This window comes from Zingiber officinale, chromosome 1B (assembly GCF_018446385.1).
Source record: "Zingiber officinale cultivar Zhangliang chromosome 1B, Zo_v1.1, whole genome shotgun sequence".
NCBI classification, from domain to species: Eukaryota; Viridiplantae; Streptophyta; class Magnoliopsida; order Zingiberales; family Zingiberaceae; genus Zingiber; species Zingiber officinale.
The window spans coordinates 154861280-154880382 of NC_055986.1; the positions used below are offsets into that span (position 1 = coordinate 154861280).

Genomic DNA, 19103 nt, shown 5'->3' on the forward strand with positions numbered 1-19103 from the left:
TTATTGTAATGGAACTTCTTATCCCATCAAAAAGAAGATAATAGTTATTGTCACCTTGAACTTTCAAAAGATCAACCTACTGAAACAAGGTTCTTGTCTTCCTAATCTTCATATTGTTCTAGCAATGATAATTCAATGACAGTATCTCTGGATTCAAGTTCGATTTTACTATCGTTCTTCATTTTATTTTGTTCGAGTTGCTATAAATCAACGATAAGATCTGATTTAGAATTGTTCAAGTCTACGGATTCATACATGAAGAACAATTTGTTGTTATTGTATTCGTTCATATAGGCTTTCGATGTAGCAAGTTAGGAGTTGTAAACCAAGTAAATCATTGTGTCCATCTAGTATGATTGTGTTTGTTTGTTTATTTATTTTCATATGCTAATGTGTATCCTTGTTGAAACCTCAACAAGAGAAAAAGAAAAATTTTCATTTGCAGGTTAATTTTTCCCCCCCCCCCCCCCCCCTTCTCTTTTATCGATCCTAAGTGTCCATTGCCCTATCACTTGGTATCAAAGTCGGAACGCTTAGAAGGACTAATTGTTGATTGAGAAATTAGATCAAGAGAAATGAATAATGTTTGGAGATATGGTCGGATCACCTTTCAAAATTTGAAGAATACTTCACAATTTGGAAGCGCAAAATAAGATATTTTTTAGTACCAATTTTGATATAATGGTTAGTCTTTAATATGGCTTCGAGTTACTTAGGGATATAGATGGAGAAGAGATCGAGGAGCTTAGATGGACAAAGAATCAAAGAAAAGACTTCACGATCAACGGTAAAGCTAAGTAACATCATTTAAATGTCATGTTTACACAAGAGATCAATTGAATCCGAGCATATCAATTGGCAAAATAGTTATGGAAGAAATTTATAGAACTTCATGCACAGAGGCAGTTCTAAGGCTAAATTGGCTAAACAGGATTTGCTAAGAAGCCAACTTAGCAACTTGAGGCTAGAAAAGGAAGAGTATGTGGCGAAGCTCCATTCAAGACTCAAAGAGATCTTGACGGAATTGAACAACCTTAGCGAAACAACGGCAAATCAAGATACTTTGAGAAGTGCAATAAATGTATTCCTAGAATGACAGAATGGGTGTCTATAATAAATTCTTTACTTTGGACTTCGCTACTATATAGAATGACATGAATCTAGAATTACCTGATTACAAGAGAAAAGGCATAGGTATGGGATATAACCTTAGTAGCAGAATAAAATGAATGTAACTTAAATTCAATGGATGATGATCAAGAAGTCTATATGGTAAGAAAAAAAAAAGATTTAATAATTTTGACAAGAAACAAGTAGGCTTTAAAAAGAAGAAGAGTTGACAAGTCAAATGCTTTAATTGTGACGAGGAAGGACATATGAAAGATTCTTCGGGCGTTAGTTTGCTCGTGTAACTCAAGTTCACAAAATAGTTCATCTAACTTTAATTTAGAAAGATTCTTCGAAATCTTGTAGGCATCCACGATAAATGCCCACAATGCATTTCAAGGAAATGCGTTTAGAGCGTACCTGATGTCACGTCCCGGGGGAGTCCATGACAGAGAAAATTTCGACAGTATCTCCCCTATATGAATAGCAATATGAAACTTGACTACATAGCCCTCAGGGCCCCTCATAATCCTCGGCTAACATGACCAGAACATATACAATAATATAAACAAGCAATCCACGCAGTTTATAATAAATCAACCTCCAGCTGACTACACAACAAATCACAACACGCAGTTTATTATACAACCTACTCCACTACTCAAGGAAAACACAACCCATAACGGAAAACCATCGCAGCGGAAAACAAAGGTAGTAGACTAAAATTCAATATAAAATCCATGAGTACAGGATCTACACATCATAAGTATGTAGATCACAAAACAAGGAAACAAAGTCTGAAATTAGAAAATCATATCTACACGAGGTGGGAGACTAGCGATTAGAACCTCCTGACAGCCTCATCCTGAAATAGAAATAAAACAATGGGGTGAGTTCAACAACTCAGCGAGTATCGAGCTGATATGCATAGTAGAATATATCTATCAGTAATAATCATGGAGTACAGTTTCCTGATAAAAACAGGAAATGCGAAAACTGAACAAGCAAAGAAGTTGTACTCATCAGGACCTTCTATCCGGATATAAGAGTCGTCAGACCAAACACATCATGTCTCCTGTATGCATGTCAATCATATGCAACTATAAAAATGCAGCATCCAAAATACAACAATCACAAGTAATAAATGCAATCCATGCATATGATGTAAATGACATGGTCACCCCTGATGTCAGTCAGTCATCTGACACACGATGGTGAGACCGAGTGGATAGGACTATGACAACTGTGCACTCTGTCATCACTACTCCTGAGTGACCGAGTGGACAGAATGCTATCGGAGTACACCTATCATCTTACCTCAAACAGAATGGGGGAGCCAAAGCTCTCATCTCCTCTGTCATAGTCAATAGGAGGGATCCCTGCCCGCTACCACGCTGCAGTCATCGCTACCCATGAGCGGACCGACAGAGCCCTGACAGAGCAAACTGCAACACACACCATGCCTGAAATACCACTAACTCATGAGTGGTTGTGTGTGCGCAGGTCATATAACTGGCGATGTGCTCAACAATAATGGAGTCGACAATCGCTCAGCATGCAATCATGCAAAATGGCGTATGACACTAAGCATGTAATCCTGACAAATACCAACTTCCTCATAATGTGTACAAAAAAGGAAATCAAGTCCAAATCAATGATCTAGGTACACATGCCAAGTAGTAAACTTAGGTGCACATGCCAAGTAAGAAACAAGGTACACATGCCAAGTAATAAACACGGTACACATGCCAAGTATAAACTAGTAGCTAGACCTGTATCCGGTAATGCACTGTATTTCACTACATAAGTACACAATGCAAGAACAGAAGGGCATAATTATAAATGCATAACAGATAAAAGTATGGGCATACTACGGGTATCAAGTAGTGACATACCAAGCAGATATAAACATAACTATTACTAAGTTAAACATACCCGCCTCAAAAATGGAGATCGTATCCGAAATAGATCTCACGTCGAGACGCTCGTCTCGAATCAAAGTCCTGCATCAATATATATATATATATATATATATATATATATATATATATATATATATATATATATTAGCTAAATTCAAATGAATTAAATAGCTAAATAATATCCCCAAAATAAGTTAGGGAAACCCCTAATCGATATAATCATCTAACCACTCTAATAATCCTCAATCCACATAAACCTTTCCATACATGAACAACCAACTATAATATCCAACTCAATCCATAATATATAGCAAATATCCAATTCTCTACACCTTACCTCAATCTCACAGCCACTCTTGTTGATCCATAGCCAGGGATGGTTACTGCCGGAAGAGTAGCTGCTAGAAATTGTGATCGAAGCTAGATGGATTTGCTGATCACTAAATCAAATTCCCAAAATCAGCACTTACTTGTTGGGATCAAACAGGTTTAAAGTGCTACTGATTGGATTTGTAACCTAACCGTAGATCGAATGAGTACTATAACCAATGATCAGATAAGAAGGAACAACAAGGATAAACATACTCACCGCACTCTCTTGCAAATAGGGAAGAGAACCCAGTGGTTGCTTGAGATTAACCCATGGAAAGGAGAACCATCTGTCTAGCAAGCTGATCACCACTAACCCCAGCCGAACTAGGGCTCGGATCCTCCCCCTTGCCCAAAGATCAACTCGTGCGAAGCGACGACTCAGAGAGCTAGGGCACGGATCAGGGGTATGAGGTGAGGAGTAACCGAGAGCATCGAAAGAGGAAGGATCGGCACTAGACGGTGGTCGTCCGAGGAGGTGACGGTGGAGAGATCTCGATCGGCGATGGCTACTGGCGCGATTGGGATCTCTGCGGCGAGGAGGCGACAACAGCGGACGCTTGGGGTTTGGGTTCGATGGAGATCGGGAGAGGAGAGGGCTCGGTGTGAGGGAGAGGAAGGGTTTTGTACGCGTCAGGTTGGGGGAAGACAAAGAGCTCGGGGGAAGAGGAAGAGGAGGTCGACATCGGATGGGGAGGAGACGTCGTCGGGGAAGCTTAGGGCACGGGTAAGAAACGAAGGAAAAGAAAAGAAAAAGAAAAAGAAAAATTAAAAGAAAAAGAAAAGAAATATTTAAGGAAATTAAACATTTCCTTGTTCAAATAGGGTAGCTTAAACATGTTTTCCCCTAGTCCAATAGTTTATCCCCCCTAACATACGTCATACGAGCTCCGAAAAATTTCTAGAAAATTTCTAAAAAATTCAATAAGATTATTCGCCCATTAACCTTATTATTTTATTATTATTTTGTTTGGTATTTTACACCTAATCAATTCGCGATTCTCCATTTGGTGGCCGATAGCGTAAAGTTCGTTGAGGATATCCTTGATCCTCGCGTGAAGCTGACTCATGGATTCTCCTTCATGCATCTTAATATTAAATAACTTATTTAACAGAAGGTCTCGTTTGGTTACCTTGGCGTCGCTGGTTCCCTCGTGAAGTTCGACTAGCTTATCCCATAGTTCTTTTGCGTTCTGGTGTGGTTCCACTAGGTTTAGTTCTTCCTTCGTCAGCCCACATTGCAGTGTTTTGAGCGCTTTGAAATCTGTCTGGGCTTTCTTCTTCATGTCTGGATTCCATTATTCCGGGTTCAATGGATTTCTGGAGTTATCGATAGGCGTGTTGTAGCCACGGGTGACATTGAACAACTGGTCAAAGTCGGTCTTCAAGTAGACCTTCATACATTTCTTCCAGTAGGGGAAGTCGTCACCGTTGAACAGTGGACAAACTATGCTAAAACCTTCGATTTGAGACATTGATTCTGCACACAAGGAGAGAAAATGAATCCCAAGACTTGGTCTTGGATTAGTAGTGTGGAATTACATTAAAAAATAAAATAAAAAGTGAATTGGTGTTGCACCAGTTCAGCTTACTTGCAACGAAAAAATAATTTCCAAAAAGGTAATGATACCAGTTTGGATTATATCGTAAAATTAAAAATTGAAAAGAAAAAAAACTTCACTCCCTTTGTCTGATTGGTGGTTGCACCAAATCAGAGCAGTACATGCTCTGATACCACTTGTTAGATCGTAGAGCTCGCTAGAGGGGGTAAATAGTGATTTAAAATTTTGAATTAAGTACGCAACGGAAATACGAATGACAATGCTAACACAGATTATTTTTACTTGGTTCGGAGCATTTGTCGACTCCTACTCCAAGGTCCTCACTCGTCGAGTACTTTCGTTGGACAATAACTAATAATTCGCAAGATGTTACAAATGTAAGTACAAGAATAATCAAAACAATACCGACAACAGAGAAAAGAAAATCAAGCACAGGTTGTCGGAGAGGCTTCACAGCATCGCAGGAGCAAAGCGCAATGAAGCAGTCGTAGAAGCAGTTCTTGTGTCTGATGCTCTGTGGAGGCCTTCTTTTACAGGCATGCTCCGGGCACTCGGATCCCTTCCGGGCGCTCGGGCCACAATTGTCCAGAAGTTCCTTTTCCTACAAGAAAGTATTAGTCCGAGGTAAAATAAAAGTTAAACTACCCTACAAAACAAAAGTTAGCACAATTTATAATCAAATAGAGTAGTAATTAGATTTCGTTTCCTCGAGACCAAAATCTAGTCACGATCTCAACTTAGATTTTTGAAATGGTTCTAAGTTGGATCGATGCCTAAGTTCCCTAACAGGGAACGCGTCCTCACCAAGTCACTCCCCTCTAGTGACTTACCTTAACTTACCTGTCAGACGTTCGGTTAGCCTGTTGACCTATCTGGACTTCGTGTCAGCTATCAGGTCAGCCTGCCGACTTAGCTGGACTTCGTACCAGACATTCGGTCAGTCTGTCGACCGGTCTAGACTTTGTGCCAGCTATCGGGTTAGTCTGTTGATCTAGCTGGGCTTCGTGCCAGCTATCTGGTCGGCCCGTCAACATAGCTGGGCTTCGTGTCAGCTATCCGATCGACTCGTCGACCTAGCTAGGCTTCTCCTGCACAGTTCATCAAAGTGTTAGATCACTATGAAACTAATTTAACATACTTTGTCATTCATCAAAACTTGAGTTAGATCGTCAGTGCTAACCACACCAACAAAAGATTAGTGTCAAAAACTCAAAAGGGGGAAGGCCGAAAGAAGGCACAAATAAAAATCAAGGTAAAGAACCTAAAGGCCACCTAGGATGATACTTCTGAAGATTCAGAAGAAGTTCATCATAAAGCAGGAGTCACTTTTATGGCGATCCACAATGGAGTAAATAATCAAGATCAGAACACCTCATCCAACTAAAGTTAAGAGAAAAAATAATTAACCAGGTTGGGTAACGTCGAGCCTAGGGTGGTCGGTCCGGTTCCACGGAAATTTTTCACCAGCTATCAGGATAAATCAGGAAGTACTCGTAACAGGTAACTCAAGAGCCGAGCATCCTTTAGTTAAGAGAGCACTAGTGAAAGAAAGCATCTTCATGTGAATCATGAAATGGTAAGTGCCATCTATAACTTACCTTCTCATTATATGAAACCATTACAATGTTTTTTTAGATCTCTTTTCAAGGTAGAAACCGTTAAACTAACCTTAAAAAATATTTATTTGCTTTGATAATATGAATTTATTGTTAAATATTATGATTTAGAGGACCTAAATGTAATATTGAAAATCATAGTGGGCAAATTATAAATATCTAGAAAATTTTATTCCTAAAAAATATTTGATAAATCTTGTTGGCATAAATAATGTATAATAAAATTTTAGAAAACTAAGAAAATCAATTATAGGAAAATAAATTTTTAATATTTGAATGGTTGACACTACTTCAAAACTTCATTTGAAAATTATAGGTTTTTTATAAAATATTTTTTCTGTGAGATAACAGCATAATAACTTTTTATGTTCAAAATTTTATAATTTTTTAATAATATTTAATTTTTGATAATTTTTTAAAGAAAAATATCAATTTTAAAATCACATGCTAAAATTTTGCAAATTAAAGTCATTTTTCCATGAAGATTATTTCTCTATGACAATATGCCATGAGATTTTCAAAATTTAATGATTTTTCAAAATTAATTTTTTAAAATAACTTTTAAAGAAAATTATGTAATAAACTAATTAGATTTAAAGTTAGATGCTTATATTTTTAAAATGGAAATAGATTTTTTAAGAATTTTTTTTTTTGTAAAAGAATGGCATGCTAACTTTACATGGAAAAATTTTCAGAAATCTTCAACTTTTAAAAATTTTAAGATAATTTTTTTAAATTGAGATGCCTTGATTTTGAAAAAAAAAAATCAACTTAAAAAATGAGAACGAGATTAAGATTGACCCATTTTTTATTTCGAAAATCTTAATCCCTAGATCATCCCGTTTTTGATATTTAATTATTATAGAATTGAATCTACAGGAAGAATGGATAGGGAGCCAAAGATTAGATTCTTTTTCGAGGGAGGAGATCATTGATACATTGAGTGATTTGTTCATGATTTTGATGTTAGGGAAAATAAGTTTAAGTTAGGTTTGCTTTGTTATTTGATATGTGTGTCTAACCCTTTGTTTGAGAGGAGGTGAGGGAAGGGCAAGAGAAAGAAGAGTAACTAAGGGGAAGGGAAACACCAAATCTTGTTTGGAAGGAAGTGAACTAAGGAAATGAAAGGTGAAGAAGAGTAAATTTTAACCTTTCTTACCTAGAAAATGGAAGATTTTCTTATACCTTAATTTGGTGTGTAAGAACGGGTAGGGGAAAAAAAATTGTCCCAATTTTATCCTTATTTCATAATATTGATTCCCTTCCTCTCGCCTTCGCGTTCTCTTCCTCCTCGCACAAGCCCTTGCTTCATCTTCTCCTTTGTCTCAATCTCCTCCAGTCATCGTGGCCTCTGCCATGTCTTCTCCACATGAGATCAATTGATGACTTAGCAGAAGAGGGCCTTCTCTAATAGCAGAAGCAACGGTGGCAGTGGCGGAGGTGGAACCACTAGGAACATCAACCAAAGCAGTGAAGCCTCCTGTAGCGCCACCCCGATTTCCCCAGACAACTTTGACCCTATGAAGAAGGCTAAATTCTAGCTGGTCGCAGCCTGCACCTTGGACCAGGAGAAGAACGACCTGCAACACCGCTTCGACACTGATGTGTCTCGGTGTCCTGCGAGGAAGACGACATGATGATCATCAAACAGGAGGAGCTGAAGCCTAGGTCTCTAGCTTCAGACTAATTCATCATGTAATTACATTGAAATTCTCCCTATCATCACTGATTCACTGATTCCTACTTGAGTTGTGTATTAAGAAATGCTTGTAAGAAATGGGAAATAATGTTGGGAGACTTGGACAATATCCAAAGATGGTAAAGCATTACTTCATCCAATTAAAAGATTACTTAATTTATATTAGATTTTGATGTAAATTAAGTACTCTTGTTACTCAAATTCCTATCAAACTCCTAGAGAAACAAGATGTTTAATAGTATTGTCAATAGTACCGACACAAGGTGCTAAAAACATTTATAAGGAGGGAATGTGAGAGGAGTTAGGGAAAGAAGATCAGAGAGGAGAAGAAAAATGAGAAGAGCTGGAAAATGTAACCTTACCTTGTCAATGAGGGTAATTTTATAATTTTATATATTTAACATTTGTTATTCTCCGTTTCCTCTCAAACAAAGTAATATATGTTATTTTAATGAATATTCCCTCCCTCTCAAATAAGGGAAACATAGATACTTTACTTCGCCTCCCTTCCTTTTCTTTCCCCTATCTTTCCATTCCATTAATGAATCTTTCCTTACCTCATCTAAACAAAGGCTAAGTGTGCAAGCATTTAAAAGAACTCACAAAAACACATGATGGCCTAGAGTTCATTGTAGTATGGATAAGGGTGGTATAGGACACTCGAGAGACCGCAAAGATGAGGAGTACCAAAGATGTACTTTAGAGCAGAAAACTCAAATATGCTAGAGGGATGTCATGGGGAGTGAGCCGACAAGCTTAGTGCATCTAAAGAATGTGAGGCATGGGGGAAGAGAACATTGGTGCGCGAGAAGGAAGCACGGGGCGTGAGTCGGAAGGGCTTGGTTCATCCAAGGGACGAGAAGCCAAGAGGAAATTTGCTCAAATAAAATTTATGATATAAGTAAACATATACTTGGGGTGAAGGATATAACTTAAATCAGGTAAACTCGGTCTTATTAGACTGGAGTTAAAATTTCAGCTACCATAACAAGTTCCAATCTCCCGAAACTTTTAATCAACCGAATAATAGAACCAATCAATGATGCACAAGTTTATCCTATTATATTTGAACAAGTTTGAAGTTGTCTAATTTGGGAGGTCAGGGTGACCAGAAAATGGATCTAGTTGACCAAATGAACATGTGGCGCATGATCCAACTTAGATAAGGATGAGATCAATTTTGATCGAGGATCAATCAACCAGAACGAGATACGATCAACCAAAAGGCTACAACATTAGTAGTGGCGAAAAGTGAAAACCTATTAATTAATGAGGTTGACAGATGACTCAACATTATATAGTTGTTCAGGTAAGATTTTTTGATAGATCAAACGTGACACGTAAACAAAATCAAATAATCAAGGTGGAGGCTATAAAAAAAGGCTAGAAGCTTGAGGAAAAGACACAACACATGAAACAACTCTCTAAACTTATGTTTCTTTGTTAAGCTTCTTGTTTTTTATTGTATTGATATTATTGTTATACTAAAAGTTTCTCTACCTCTGACTTTTTACTAAAAAAGGACCAAGATAGTGGACTTCTTGTGTATAAACATTGGATGTATCAACTTGAGAGTTGTGAACCAAATAAATCATTATGTCCATCTTGTATGATTGTGTTTGTTTGTTCAGGAATTTTTATAACATGTGTTTCTTTGCTAAAACCTTAGCAAGAGATTTTTTTTTTATTTGCATGTTCACTTTTCACCCCCTCCTCCTCTAGTGATCTAAGTGTCCATTGCACTATCAATTCCTTCAACATGTGGTGAAGTTGTTTAAACATCAAAACATAAATCCTTGATCCAACCAGACCAAGTTTGGACTTGATTATACCAACTATTGCATTGTGGATGAGGTGACATATTCATGCCTTTGACATGTGAAGTTTTGGAAACTTTCACAAAACATATATAGTAGAGTTAGATAACAGATAAAAGCCCATTTGAGATAGTGATCAAGTAACGAGCACGAATCCTCTGGTTCATAAATTACGGATCAAAAGATGGTCTATTTTTTTAGACCCTTGATTTGGATGCACCCCACCTACTTAAAAGTGGGATTCATTCAAATCAAGGGTCCTCATGCAGTGGAACATCCCTTGATCGGTAAATTGTGGACCAAAGGATCCCTATTGCCAAGTAACAACCAATGACACCTAATGCCATAGTCGTGTGGCTTATGGGAGGAAGATCCCATCACCATATATGATAGCCAAAGTTTGACGACATGAGTAAATTGATATTCTACATACTTATTTGAATAAAATCGCCAATAAGATTTTTTTTTTTTGACAAATATAAGGAGGCGAGATGCAGAGTTCATGGAAGGTGACATTTGTGTTTGCAAACGCCTACCCTAACAATTCAAGTCCTTGCTAAAACTGCACAAGGGGCTAGTAAGAAGATATGAAAGCTCCTTCCCCATCATCAAGCTTGTGGGCAAGCAATCCTACCAAGTCCAACTTCCATCAAAGCTCGAGATTCATTATGTCTTCCATGTGAGTCGCTCAAACAGTATCATGACGATCAAGGGGACCTAAGTTGGAACAAGTTCGATCGCACACTAACAATCATTGCCTCCTCTTTTGATAAAGATGTGGAGTACATCATTGCAAACAGGGTCATTCAAAAAAGAGGGGTTTCCAAACTTACACCGAATACTGGTTAAAATGGAAGGATCTACTAGATATCGAGGGGAGTTGGAAATTAGAGGATGCCTTATGGTAATTCACCTCAAGAATATTAAACACTACATGGATCAAAATGCACCAAGGATGTCATGAGCTTAAATGTGGGAGAATGTCGCATTCCACTAATTTTCAAGCCCAATAAAAGTTTCTACTCTTTGTCCCACCCCTTTGGCCCATGATTTTTTTTCCCCATGAATTTTATTTCTCTTTTTGTTAGGATTATTTTTGACATTTTTCTAGAATCTTCCTATCATAAAGATATCTAAATATTTTGTAAGAACTTTTTTGATATATAATGTACACTGTTAGATCAAACTAAACTAGTTTCTCAATATATAACAAGATATTGTTTGTATTAACTTTTTTATTTTGATTGTTTCAATTCAACTATAAATTAATTAAATATATATATCTTTTATCCTATGATTTTAAGACACTTATGTAGTATTAATAACTGATTTTGAGTAATATATTTACAAGAAAAATATACAGCCATCAATTTACCCTCATCCCTCTAGTTTTAATCATGCACAAACATATCAAATTAAAGTCATGTCATAAGTAAAGACATTTAGGGCGCGTTTGGTTTAAGTCATCATCTATAACTTTGGTTATGTGATTATCAGATAATCATATAACCAAGATTATGGGGAATATAATATAACTTATTAGGTGTTTGGTTCAACTGAAATTATGCAATTACTTAATTTTACATTTACTAATTTATCCTTTACCTTCTTGAATTAATTTAATTGAATGAAAATCTTTTTATCTCTTCTCTGTCGTGACTTATTCTTCCCTGCCGTGACTTCTCTTCTCTCCCGTGACTTCTCTTCCTCTTCCTCCTCCCCTGGAAAAAGGGCCGAGGCCAGGCAGTCGCTTCTACCCCTCAACATCTGTAACCTCGCCGCCCTCTCGTCCGTTCTCGGCGCCGGAGGGCTCGCCAGAGCCTTGACCTATGAGGAAGCGCTAAACCATAACCCTTATCTTGATCCCCAGCGATCAAGATAAGAATACCCATGGAGGCGACGGTAGATTTGGGATCGAGGAGGAAGCCACAAAGGAGGACCATGATCTCATACCACCACCACTCCAGGCACACCGAGATAGCGCTGAGAATCGCCAAATTGAGCAGAGAACGCCATCCCTTGAAACAGTCGATGGAGAAATCGAGCGTCGCAGTTTGTCGATGGACGCCGGAGAAATAGATGTACAAGACGAGGAGGAGGAGGAGGTTGAGATTGGTGCAGACGGATGCAAAGGCGACGCCGCGAATGCCGAGGCAGAGGTAGAAGACGAGGGCACAGTTGAGGGGGAGGTGGAGGAGGGCGGCTGCTGCAGCGGCGTAGGTGAGGGGGAGAGTGATGGACTGTGAGCGGAGGAAGATGCGGATGGGATGGAGGAAGGATTGCAGCAGGAGGTCGGGGATGGAAGCGAGGACGTAATCGTGCACGGTAGCGGCGATTTCATCATCCTGGCCGCAGAGGATACCTTACCCGGAGCGCCTCTTCGGCCAGCTCAACTTGTACGAGACTGTCCGCAGCCTCCTACTCGAGCTCGACCCCCTGCTCTCCGACGGTTACTCCGCCGAGCTCCTTGGCGAGGTCGTCTCAGTGCACAAAGCACTCGGCGCACAAAGCACTGCGCGTCGATAACACGGATCTTCTTGCCCTCCCGTGGATGTAGGAGGCCCGCCTATTCGTGGTGGGCGAGTAATTTTGGAAAAAATAATATGATAATCCCGGAATCGTAGAAAACCTTAGGCTTTCAAGGTTTTTTGATTCCTTGTTGTATTTCCAAATTGCTGACGTGGCGGGAATAACTCATTACCAGGAATCACACATTACCTAAACCAAATAAAATTTTTGTTAATAACCTACCAAGATTATCAACGATAACCTTGAACCAAACGCCCTTAGAGAGAATCAATAGACATCCTCCATCGACCTGTTTTGATTGCAACGTGATCCCCATTCCCATGCAGTGATTTTTTTCTGGTGGTGCAGATATTCTCAGCCCCAGGTATTCTCCTTGTGCACAGAAGGTCAAGGATGCAGGAGGTGAAGAAGACTGATAGGTGGAATCAATAAATATAATGGATGCACTCCTTGTTTATTAATGAGAAATTCATGTGCAGGCAGCAGCAATATATCAATTTCTCATCTGTCAATCCACAAGCAGCTTTCTAAATACGCAAACGGCAGATTATGCTTTCAGTATATTTTTCTTCTTAAACCCAACCCACTTTGTCAAATCTATTATCGCCCAGGTCAGAAGAACTCAACTGCAAGTGATGTTACTCGATTCACCAGTTGACTGAAAGTGATTCTAGTTATTTTAATCTACTAGTGCATCAATATCTTTGTCCAAAAGTATTTAACTATCCCATAACTATTAAGACTTAAATTCCAAAAGAATAACCATACTCAAAAAATAAGAGTGCCTATTTGTGTTCTTGATTTTGTCAACAAGAAGTAGAATAATGTTAGTTGGACTGAGAAATAGTTTAAAAAATATGTATATCATTCGATACCATTCTAAACATGGTGCAGCAATTTATATGTTCAAAAACTTGAATGTGAAATTTGGTAAATCAAGGCCCGATCGAATTGGCATTTTATGACGTTAACCGAACGAACTGGCCTTGCCAACTGACTGATCGTAGCTTTCTCGATCTCAATTAGAAACTCAAGTAGTAATGTGGCTAGCTTTTTTTCCGAATGCATTCATTGGACAGCAGGAAAGGAAAAAGGGTCCGGCGCGAAATGCTTTAATAATGTCGGACAGCAGGAAAGGACAGAAAAAAGATAAACTTGGTACCCAAGACAGTTTACAAAATTAATTAATTAATTATATATATATTGACACATACATATATCAATACGCCCTTACATTACCATTAATCATTTAATCATAACCAAACAAATTACCACCTTAAATCGGACACATACACGGCCAGAATTGAAACACCAAACAGCAACAAGAACAAGAACAAAAACGCATATAGAGGAGATTATAATTACCAACGTAACGGGCCAAGCTCGATCGAACGTATTCCTTATGGTTTCTTTTTCAATTGGCACCTTCCTTTTTCTCCTCCGCCTTGTGATAACCAGGCAGCTTCTCCATGATCTTCCCCAAAAGTCCTTTCTTCTCCTGCTCCGTCTCAGCCGTCGCCGCAGGGACCTCCTCGGGGGTGGGTTTCTTCGGAGCGCCGCCGGGGAGCTTCTCCTTGAACTTTTCCAAGAACCCCTTCTTCTCCTCCTCCGGCGCGACCAATACCGTCTGCTCTTCCACCGTCTCGATGACCACAGCCGTCTCGTCGTCGGCGGAGACGGCGACCGCCTCGGTATGCTCAACCACCACTTTCTCTTCGTCCTTTTTCTCGTCGCCGCCGAGCTTCTCCTTGATCTTTTCCTTCAGACCTTTCTTCTTCTTTTTCTTCTCGCCGCCAACCACTTCCTCATCGCCGCCGTCGTCCTCGTCGCTCGACTACAAGTTAAATATATACCAATTCATAATCTCTGTACTAATCGCGATCAAGGATAAATAAAAAAAAATGATCTCAGGTTATCTAGCTAGCTACTTACAGAGCTGGAGCTGGAGCTGTGAGAGCGGCGCAGCTTCTCGTGAAGTCCTTCCTTCTTCTCCTCCTCTACCTTCCCATGCTCCTCCTCTATGTGAATCTTCTCCACCCCTTCGACCAATCCCTCCTCGGCCTTCTTCTCCTCTTCCTTCTTCTTCAGGAAGTCGAACAGCCCTCGATCTTGCACCTCTCCAGCGCTGCTGCTCTGCTCGACCTTGGTTTGCTCGTAATCTGCCATCTTCGATTTCTAGCGAAAGCTTGTCGATCTCAAAGGTGAAAAAACACTGAGTGACACAAGAGAGAGAAGGGAAGTGGTGGGGCTATTTATAGCGCACAGCTTCTGGAAAGCGGTGGAAGGGATACCCGGAGGACGCGTTACCAACGCGACGAAGGAATTCGAATTAAAGCTAAAGACGGCAAAATAATTGCAAAAAAAAATAAAGGAAAGAAGGCGAGAGGACGGTAAAGATGGCGGGAGCGGAATGGTCGGCGCGTGCCGACAACCTCTAGTGGCGACACGTGGCCGAGGACCCATGCCGGTGTCAGCTGCGTCTGTGGGAAGCTAACGCGGGCGTTATCTTAAATTAATGGGATCGTGTCTGATGATCCGCGGGCGAGATTAAGAGCCCGAGAGATGACGCCAGAGATGACGCCAGAGACGCACACGTGTTCTGGAAGATGAAGAGGTTGGGGCGGATAAAAGTGGCCCGAAGGGACAGGAGAAGGAGGAGGGGGCCACGTTGGACGGTTAGAGTTGAGGCGTCGGACTGGTTGGCCTGACTGAGGTCACGTGACTTGGGGATGATTAAAAAAAAGGCAAGTGGATTAGGAGGAGCGTCGAGTGCTGTCGGTTTTCTTTTACTTTGTCGTTTCCTTGCCGTTTGGGCAGTTTCCTTCGTACATATTCCGATTGATTATGAATTTTGGCCGAAAGTTAATGAGACTAAATACTAATAAATATGAATCGAGTTGATGACAAACATAGATATATATAGCGACTTCATGAGGAAGCATAGTCGTCTCTTCGTAGGGTCACGCGATAAAATTTTTGTACTTTTTCGTTGTCACAATACTAATATCACTATAGTTAATTGTCTATATTACATTTTTGGTGTCAATTTTGTTGACATATCACTCCTTTGATTGTTCAAGTGCAAAAGGGATGGCGGAGTCGAGTTTCATAACATTAACAGAAGATATAATACAATTTAGTTTTTTTTTTTCAATCCAAGAATCTATAATCTAATTAATCCCGAAGGTGATCCATCCTATTAATTCTGAAGATGATCTATCCGATTACTTATAGAAATGACCTATTTAACTTTATAAAAAATTTTCATCGAACATTAAAATAAATCAGAAAGTACAAATGGACTAACATCATAAATTTTTTAAACTCTTTATGTGTGATGATTGAGATATCTAGAACTGTCAATTTAGATTGGGTCCGTCGAATTGACTCATCCTACCAAATAATTTACACGAGTTAAGTTAAAATTTTATCAATTCAAGCTCACCACGGGCCAACTCGCCTAGGCCTGCAACTTAGGTGGATCAATTAGCGATGGACTTGGGTTGACTTACAGGTTGAAAAATACATATAAGATAAATTTTATGTTAATTTATTATTTTTATTTATTATAATTTTAAAATGAAAATACTATCTTTCATCACATCTATATATACTTTTGTATCTATTTACATTGATTATAGAGTGGGACGTTGAAGATATTAAATTTTTTATTTTTTTTTTAAATTGATGGATCGCAGATTGATCCACCTAATTAATAATTCATCTTGAATTGAGTTAGAAAATTTTCAAACCGTTAAGATAACAGGTCAACCACCTCATCTTATCAAATGACTGATCTAATCTGTTACGAATTGGCTGTCTAATAGCTTTAGAGACATCGTGTATCCTTTCTTCTACATCCATATATGATTTTTTTTTTATGTATAATATTAAAATTCATTTTTTAATAAGAAATGTACTACATCTTACCTATGAAAAAAAAACATAAAAACTAATATAATTTTATAAAATAAATTTTTATATGAAATTTAGTTTTAAAATTTTATTTACTAATTAAAATTTTATATTCGAATTTAAATAATAAATCTTTTTTTATTAATAAAATTATTAAATTATTTAATCATTTTGGAAACATTATTGAACATAAATTATACAAACCGTTATTTTCAATAGCATTCTATAAGTTATATATGTATTACATATATATACAAAATTTAATATCTGGAATATAGCCAAACGTGGTCATGTTAATAATCATGTTGAGATAGAAGTGACGATCAAAACAAGCTAGGACCAGGCCAAGGTGCATCCGAGTCAAATCGAGTTTGCGCCGTTTGAGAAGGCTATCCTTTGACTCCCTATTAAACCTTAAAGACCTTGTTCAAAGATCTCCTTATTCGAAAATTGAAAGTCCAACTCCTCTGTAAGTAAGTCCGACTCCTTCATTCCAACTCCATGGTCCTCGACTCCTTGACGCTCGACTCTGTCGTACACAATTCCTCGATGCCTGAGTGGGGAGTTGCACATTAAGAAAAGAAGGCATACATACTCCACTATTTTTGAATTTCTCTTTTTTATTCTCTGATCATTAAGGCCTGACTTGAACACTAAAGTGGTTGCGCCAAGATTTGCATTGTCTTCCATTCGAACCATTTCTGAATGTCTCAAAGGCCCCTAAACTTCGCTCACCGTCAACCCGTTCAAAATCACCTTGAGAGTAGCCGACCCAACATCAACTTTACTTCTCAGGTGATTTACTCATCCTCACTGGACTAGATCATCTTAAATGTTGTTTTTTTTAATTTGAGTTTATTATTTCTTTTAAAACTTCTAATCTTACATGTACACTTTATTAACTAACTCTCAATTAATTTAATGAAATTTAAAATTAAATTATGTTAATATATTTTTTTTCACATTAAAAATAATTTTAATATTTATTAATAATTTCAACATACGCATCAATCATGGATCTAGAGCTGAATACACAGTTACAGTTATTATTGAAAATTTTTGTCATTAATCAATCAGAGATCTAGAGTTCTAAATTCAGCTGCAGTATATTATTAGAAAATTTTCTCATTAATCAATCAGAAATCTAAAGTTCTAGTGCGCAGTGTATCATTAAAATTTTTTCTCATTAATCAATTAGGAATCTAGAGTTCAAAACTCAGCTGCGGTATGCTATGAGGTCTCATATCTTAGGATTTATAACACCACGAGCGAAGAAGATTCTATATATCCTTGGGCCGATGACATTAAAAAACATACTTTTCTTCGCTTTTTAGCTAAGATTAAGTGTCATATTTGTTGGATATTGGGGCCTAAATGGACCAATACGATTTTGAGGAGGAAAAATCAGAAGCCATCAATTGTTGAAAGTCGTAATTGACTTCAAAATTGAAATCTACGTTTCGCGTAGATAGATTTAGACTATTAATTTGCTCAAAACCGATTAAGGGTGAATGAGAAATTAATGTTCAAAGTCGGCCCAAAATAACGTTGGTTATTCATTAAGGAAATGCAAGGGAGAATAGTCCCACATCGGAAATTTCCGATGTGCATTCCTTACTTATTAATGATGTTGAGTTATTGGAGTTAACTCAGAAAAGTACCAGGTACTCTCTGCTCAGGGGCGAGCAGGTGCTCGCACCTGTGAGCCCGCCACCCGGTAGGCGCACTGTGCACTTCGCGAGGAGCATTGAGGAGCTTAAATTTATGCTCCAGGTGACATTGCAGTGCCTACATGGCACTCGGGTGACGTGTCAGGCTAGTACCTGACATGGCAGTGCCTATGTGGCATCCTCGTGGGCAAAGGGAGATGACTGGACAGTTGGTTGGGCGAACGGATGGCAGCCGTTGATCAACGTTGATCAAAGAAGTATGGTGGATCGCTTGTGATGCGATCTAGAGCGTTGGATCACAATGAGTCACGATCTGACGGCTTGGGATGAGACATGATCTGAAGCATCGGATCAATGGATCCAGATCCGATGGCTGATAGATCTGAGGGTCACAACTCTTAGATCTGATGGATGAGATTAAAGGGGCTATGTGAAGGGTTATAACTCTTCAGTCCGGACGGCCCAGATTAATCCACCCAAAGGTCACACCCCTCCCTAAAGCCTCTTCCTTCTGTATAAATAGAACCCTCCAGATTGGAATCAAATCACTCAACTTAATCTTCTCTTCCTCAAGTATTCACTCACTCTCGTGCATTCAAGAGTCCAAGAAGCCTACGAGAAGGTTCGCTGGTCTCGGAAGTCGGAGTGCTACGATTCCGAGACGATTGTCGTCGTTGTATCTTGGGAACGAATTGCAACAATCCGTTAAGCACCGTAGCGGAGCAATATCGTTTACGGAGATAGTGTCGAACACTAGCCTCGACGATCAGTTTGCATACTCCGGAATTTACCGGAAACAACAAAAACATTGCTAGACCTGTAGTTTCATACTCAACGAAATTTTTTTACCAACAGTGATATAGGAGCAGATTCGGATCAGTTAATTCCATTGCCGAG

At 38.8% G+C, this 19103-nt stretch overlaps 2 protein-coding genes across 2 annotated transcripts; both read right to left on the minus strand.

The window, feature by feature from the left end:
• Positions 1–7901: 7901 nt before the first annotated feature.
• Positions 7902–12937, minus strand: LOC122043528 (protein DETOXIFICATION 48-like). The gene is made up of 4 exons (XM_042604161.1): positions 12844–12937; positions 11981–12454; positions 11850–11919; positions 7902–8193 (listed from the first exon to the last, which is right to left on the minus strand). Exons 1-4 carry the CDS (start codon positions 12935–12937, stop codon positions 7902–7904), a joined length of 930 nt encoding a protein of 309 aa, XP_042460095.1.
• An 855-nt stretch (positions 12938–13792) lies between these two features.
• Positions 13793–14873, minus strand: LOC121985623 (dehydrin COR410-like). Its single transcript, XM_042539198.1, has 2 exons — positions 14554–14873; positions 13793–14455 (listed from the first exon to the last, which is right to left on the minus strand). The coding sequence occupies exons 1-2, from the start codon at positions 14785–14787 to the stop codon at positions 14036–14038; spliced, it is 654 nt and encodes a 217-aa protein (XP_042395132.1). The 5' UTR covers positions 14788–14873; the 3' UTR covers positions 13793–14035.
• Between the last annotated feature and the right edge of the window lie 4230 nt (positions 14874–19103).

Coding starts and splice junctions, on each gene's coding strand:
- LOC122043528 (XM_042604161.1), bottom strand. CDS start 12,937: ATGGGGATCACGTTGCAATCAAAACAGGTCGATGGAGGATGTCTATTG. Junction 12,455..12,843: donor GGTTATCGTTGATAATCTTG/GTAGGTTATTAA, acceptor GCTCCGGGTAAG/GTATCCTCTGCGGCCAGGAT. Junction 8,194..11,849: donor GAGGTTACAGATGTTGAGGG/GTAGAAGCGACT, acceptor TCTTCCTCGCAG/GACACCGAGACACATCAGTG.
- LOC121985623 (XM_042539198.1), bottom strand. CDS start 14,787: ATGGCAGATTACGAGCAAACCAAGGTCGAGCAGAGCAGCAGCGCTGGA. Junction 14,456..14,553: donor ACAGCTCCAGCTCCAGCTCT/GTAAGTAGCTAG, acceptor TTTAACTTGTAG/TCGAGCGACGAGGACGACGG.